Source organism: Salvia miltiorrhiza, chromosome 6 (assembly GCF_028751815.1).
Source record: "Salvia miltiorrhiza cultivar Shanhuang (shh) chromosome 6, IMPLAD_Smil_shh, whole genome shotgun sequence".
In the NCBI taxonomy this organism is placed as follows: domain Eukaryota; kingdom Viridiplantae; phylum Streptophyta; class Magnoliopsida; order Lamiales; family Lamiaceae; genus Salvia; species Salvia miltiorrhiza.
The window spans coordinates 28203031-28209005 of NC_080392.1; the positions used below are offsets into that span (position 1 = coordinate 28203031).

Sequence of the window (5975 nt, forward strand, 5' to 3'; positions counted from 1 at the left end):
GATCCTAAGGTAGTAAATTCATTAACTAAATCTACGTAATTAATCTATTAATCCTATGTACCAATTTTAATCTAGTTATGATGAGAGATCACTTAATTAATCAATTACTCTCGCTAGAGCAGCAACGATCGTAGATTAGTAAATTCTCTATCTCCGTTAGGTCTCAAGAAAATCCACTAACTCCCAATAGCTCCTAAGAATAGCTCCCTATGATCCACATATCTCCGCTAAGTCTCAAGGTTAAAATCATATCATACATTTCTGAATCCGCTAAACAGTTATCTCCGCTAGGTCTCAAACCCAATAGCTAAACATGCAAACTATTGGCCAAATAATTCACAAGAAAACAAGCACCAGGAATTATGAATTATAAACTGGAAGGCACAAAGGTATTAACAAATAAATCACATAAATTCAATCAACTATTTACAAACCCTAGAATCAGCTAAAGGAAACTAGCTAGACATAGCAAAATAAAAGCTAAACATAATTAAATTGAACGCAATTGTAAAAACGAATTATATAAAAACCGAATGAAAACTGAAGTACTTGAATCTTCAATCTTGATCCAAGCCTTGAAAACTGAAAAGCAATAAAATTCTAAAAACTAAAGTATGAATGCTAGGGTTCGGGGGTTGTCAGGTGTACGTCAATAGGTCAAAAGAGGACCTATTTATAGATTTCAAATTTCCTTCGGATCACCATAGAAGTTGCCATGCAAAGTAGAATTCTAAAGGTAATAGAATCGTGTGAAATAAGGCAACTCTCCAGCTGGATGTGCGCTCCAGAAAATACTCCTACTCTCGCCGAATTCACAACTCTCGCCAGAGGAATGGATGTCACCAGGGTAACGGGTCACGCCAGAGAAATGACGATTTCTCTGCTATCGCCAGAGGAATGGGTCGCCAGCGGAATGGTGATTTCTCTGGCTTCTCGATTCCGCTGTAATGGACTTTTGCGATTCCGCTGTAATGGCTTCTCTCCCCTCTGCTCTGATTATTGACTCCTCTGGTGATGACTTCGCTACACTGGCTTCTTGATTTCGCTGACTCCAGAGAAATGGTGATTTCTCTGGCGATTGATTCTGCTGCACTAGAGACTTGAGGTCTTTGATTTCTCTGACTCCAAAGGAATGATGATTTCTCCGCTCTGGAGACCAGAACACCTAGAATACGCCAAATTCATCCAAAAATTCTCCAAAACTGCATTCTTCTATCTCGAAAGCCTAAATCTTCTGCAAAGCATAAAATATACCATAAACGCACCAATTTCCAGAAGATTATCTTAAAACATTCACATACAAACCCTTAAAAATAGAGTAAATTAAGCATAAATCAGTAACATAATAATGTAAAATAAACCTGATAACCTAGACAATCAGCTGCACTGATACAAGCACCCTCCTGCAGCAGAAGTTCAACAACCTCAATTGAACCCCTCACTGCACTCCAATGCAAAGCTGCTTTTCCAATACGATTATGTGCATTAGTATCACCTCCATGTTGTCAACAACAAATCTATTTCATGACAATCTAATGAATCTCCAGATGCTAAACTATATATCTCAAAAATATTATTTCCCAAGATAGAAAGCAGGTTTCTGTTATCTTGGAACTCAACTTAATTCAACAAGAAACTCAACAGCCCTCACAAATATAACCAAGAATCACCAACAAAATGTACACAAAATATGAATGAAGCAGACGCTATTTACGTAGTTCGAGAATGTGCATACATCCATGGAGGGTGAACAGATTCTATATTATTCAAGGATCAAAATCAGAGCTACACCAAGTTTACACGATGAGAAAAACCAGATCAGAAAATGAAGCAAAAATAAGCTCTCATCTCTCATTCTCTCTCAGTTTCTTTTCTCTCTCGCTAAACACTTTTTCTCTCGATTTTTCATCAAGTAACTGATACCAGATTCAAGCCTAAATACCTATCTTTAGAACTAATTACAACCGCCATATCATGAACAAGATCAATGGATGAAAGCTGATCTGCCACTCCACGCAGCTCCAATGGAATAGTAATAATAGAATAAGTTCTATTATACCCTAATTTTCAATCTAGCCCCTTACTGAAATTGCATAAAAGCCCTTAGAAATATAAGACTTTGCAGTCACTCCTCACATGTTAAATTGGTCAACAAAAGATATCTCCAGTAAATATTGAACATGACATAGCATCCAATCTCAGTTTTCATTCATGTTTGTTAGTTGTTTCTACTTGCTATAGAGTAGAAGACAACTTACCAAGATAACACCTTTAGGAGGTCGTGCACCAAGCTTTATATACTTGTCTGGATTCCTGAGAAATTCCTGGACAAAGAAAGCAAGAATATAAAACAATGAATCATGTGAGTCCTCACAACAAGACTAAAATGCCAAAGTGAAAATTATCAGCAGCAACAGAGTCCTCTATTCTTGTAGCAAGCTCCTCTCTATGAATAAAGGTTTAAGGTTTTCCTTTGTTGCCATATCAAGTTGAAAGACTATAATTCTCCAAATCAGAAAACAAAATTTAAAACCATCATCGTTCTAAATTAGGCTAATGCTCACCTTTCTAGAAATGTGCTCGAGCAAGCAACGGCGGCGATTGTCGAGCAAGGCAGTGGCAGCGGTTCGCGGAGGTGACTCTCTAGCAAGGGAGTGGCGGCAATTCTCTAGCAAGGCGGCAGTTCTCCAGCAAGACAGTGACGGAGGTTGGAGTAGACAACAATCACATATTACACATCCAACATTGGGCGAGCGCAAAAAACCAACAATCAACAGTCACGAGAATTAGTCGTGAGAATAAATTTATGGAGTCGATTTTAGAGCAATATCAGAATCACCCGGAGTTATCCTTTCAATTAACAGATAACTTTGAAAAATATAAATTGAAATAAAAGAAAAGAAAAGATAAACCAATCAATTGAACAGATAAACCCTAGAACAGAAAATCACAAGTAGCAATATAAAATCATAGCATAAAATTGAAACCCTAGACTATCACAAACATAAATTTGCAGGAAGCAAAAAAATTAGCATTTTAATTCATCAATACCAGGAACAGAGCAGCGAACATTGGAGCATCAAACGGGGAAGCAGTTACAGGAGCGCAACAAACGCGGAGCAGCGACAATAGAGATGGCGGCCGAGGGTGGATGAGCGGTTGCAGCCTGCCGCGGGCTGCCTGTGTCGTGCCCTGCTATTTGAGAGAGAGAGACAGTGGAAGAGCAGCATCAAAGATTCACCTAAGTAGATGGGGGTTTTCCATTCGAAATCACTGTGGCGGAGGCATGAAGCCAGGGCGCTGCCGCCGAGGAGGGAGGCCTGCTGTAGCTCGGCCTCGTTGAGCTGCGCCTCGAGATCTATCTTGATGATGAGTGGGATCCTTAGGATGATGACAGTGGTTCCGAGGATCCAAGCGGCCTTGCCGGCGCTCTTCCCCTTCCGCACGATGGAGTGATCGGAGATTCGCGATAAGATTCCATTGTCGCTGCTCTTAGATGGGCGTTTGGAGGCCATGGAAGATTTTGGTGGGCGCTTCAGCTTCTGTTTTGATCTAAAACCCTTCAGAGATAGTGGAAGAGAAAATAGAGCGAAGTGATATTTTAAGGTCTTTAATTTTTAACATATTACAAAATTGATTTTATTTAATACTACTATTAAATAATTTTAAATAAAAATTATCCTTTATAGTATAAATTTATTCTTATCTTTTCATATTTAAATATATATTCATTTTTGTTTAATAGTATTTGATGGATCAATAAAAATTATTATAATATAAATTCACTCTTATTTTTTTTAATAATTAAATGATAAGAACTTTGAAGAATTTGGGGATAAAATAACGGTTCAGGCTTAGCGTTATGTATCTATGTTCTTACATAACAGTTTCCGTAACGGTAGAAATAACCGTTACAATAGACGCACATATATAACGCTTTTCATAACGGTTCCGGAGTACTGTTATCTTTGTGACTAATAGATAACGCTTATACATAACGCATTACTTAAAACCGTAATCTATGCACATACATAACAGTACATAGATAACGGTTTTTTCGAAAACCGTTATCTATTATAAAAAAGGCGCGCATAGATAACGGTTTTCGAAAAAACTGTTATCTATGCAGTGTTATGTATGTGCGTTTTTGGCGTAGTGATGGGACCCTTCCCAAAGTCAAAGAACTACGAATATATTCTGGTGGCAGTGGATTATGTGTCAAAGTGGGTCGAAGACAATGCAACCGCAAGCAATGATGCTCACACCGTGGTCGAATTTTTGAAGGAACAAGTGTACGAGAGGTATGGTATACCCAAGATCCTAATTAGTCATCAAGGATCTCACTTCTGTAATGCCACCATCAGAGCACTGACCAAGAAGGTGGGGGTGACACACAAAGTCACCACAACATATCACCCCCAAGCAAATGGCCAAGCTGAGATTTCCAATAGAGAGATGAAGAGCATTTTGGAAAAGGTGGTACACCCAAACCGCAAGGACTGGAGTAACCATTTGGGAGATGCGTTATGGGCATACCGAACTGCTTTCAAAACATAGGAATGTCCCCTTTCAGGCTGCTCTATGGAAAAATGTGTCATCTACCTGTGGAGATTGAACATAAGGCGTACTGGGCAATTAAACAAATAAACCTCAGTATGAGTCTAGCTGGAGAAACACGAAAGCTGCAGTTGAGTGAGTTGGAAGAGCTTCGGTTGGAGGCTTACGAAAATGCTGTGCTCTATAAGGAGCGAACCAGGAGAATCCATGATGCCAAGATCAGGAAGAAGGAATTCTGGGTAGGACAAAGGGTCTTACTTTTCAATTCTCATTTCAAACTGATGGCCGGGAAGCTTCGTTCAAAATGGTCAGGGTCATTTGTGATCAAAGAAATCTTTTCAAATGGAAGCATAGAGGTGTACGATCACAATGGAGTTGATACATTTGTGGTGAATGGGCATCGCTTGAAACCCTACCATGAACTTGCTGAAGTAGAGAAAGAGAAGGAGGAATGTCACCTCCTAGACCCTATGTACGAATGAAGGATGAAGGAGAAAGTCGAGCTCGAGACAGAAAACAAGAGCGCTGGCTGGGAGGCAACCCAACATTGTTTTTCGGTATGGTCTTTACCGAAGTTTCTTTTCTTTAAGTTTGTTTTGTTTTGTTTGGATGCACTAACCCTGCAGGAAGTCGGGACAAGATAAGTTTCGGTTGGAGGCCCAGAGGAGAATCTGAGCCCACTTTGCGTTGCAAAGTGTGTAGGTGGAGAGTTGGGGTTTTGAATATTCTGGCTGAGGGCTTACAAAGGAAGCTGACGTAGGCGTGTCAGCGGCAGGCAGCGATTTGACGGGAACCCTTCGGTTTCCGTAGAAAAATTTGAAATTCAAATTTTTGCCATGATTTCTTTCCTTAGAAACCATGATATTGCTATAACCGCCACTCTTGCCTTCTTTAAACCTCTCAACCCACGATTTTCACCCACAAACCCTAACCTTCAAAACCGCTACACCACGATCCCCACTCTCTCCAAACCCTAAATTTCCATAACTGCCAATCATCTTTTAAAAGCCAACCTTGCTCCCAAATTACCCACAAAACCCAAACTTCCGCGCAAAAAAAAAGAAAGAAAAAAATCCGATCTTTAGTCTCTGTTCATCATCATGGCAAAAACTAAAGGAGGGACGGCATCCGGGTGTGCTCAACCACCGAAAGGGAATAACACTAAACCCTCGCCTCCGAAGCGAGCTACGAGGCGAACCACCTCATAAGAGACCTCTACCAAGGTCACTAAAGATCCCTTGTTGACTATCCAGCCCGAGGACAGAGGACGTGCTGAAGTCTTACAGCAGGAGGAACAGGAGATTACAAGGGCAGTCGTTGAGTCAAAACAACCGGAGAAGCCGGAAGAAGAGGAGCCTGAACTTATGCCTCCTGTGAAGAAATCGAAGAAATCCTAGATGGGCAAGTCAACTCCAGCG

General features: G+C 40.3%; 1 protein-coding gene and 1 long non-coding RNA gene across 2 annotated transcripts; one reads left to right on the forward strand and one right to left on the reverse strand.

Moving 5' to 3' along the window:
- Window positions 1-1691: 1691 nt before the first annotated feature.
- On the reverse strand, window positions 1692-2822 carry LOC130988992 (uncharacterized). Its single transcript, XR_009090357.1, has 2 exons — window positions 2565-2822; window positions 1692-2324 (listed from the first exon to the last, which is right to left on the reverse strand). It is a non-coding gene; the product is annotated as an uncharacterized LOC130988992 (long non-coding RNA).
- Window positions 2823-4559: 1737 nt separating this feature from the next.
- LOC130990719 (uncharacterized) lies at window positions 4560-5039 on the forward strand. The gene has a single exon (XM_057914947.1). The coding sequence runs from the start codon at window positions 4560-4562 to the stop codon at window positions 5037-5039; it is 480 nt and encodes a 159-aa protein (XP_057770930.1).
- The last annotated feature ends 936 nt before the right edge of the window (window positions 5040-5975 follow it).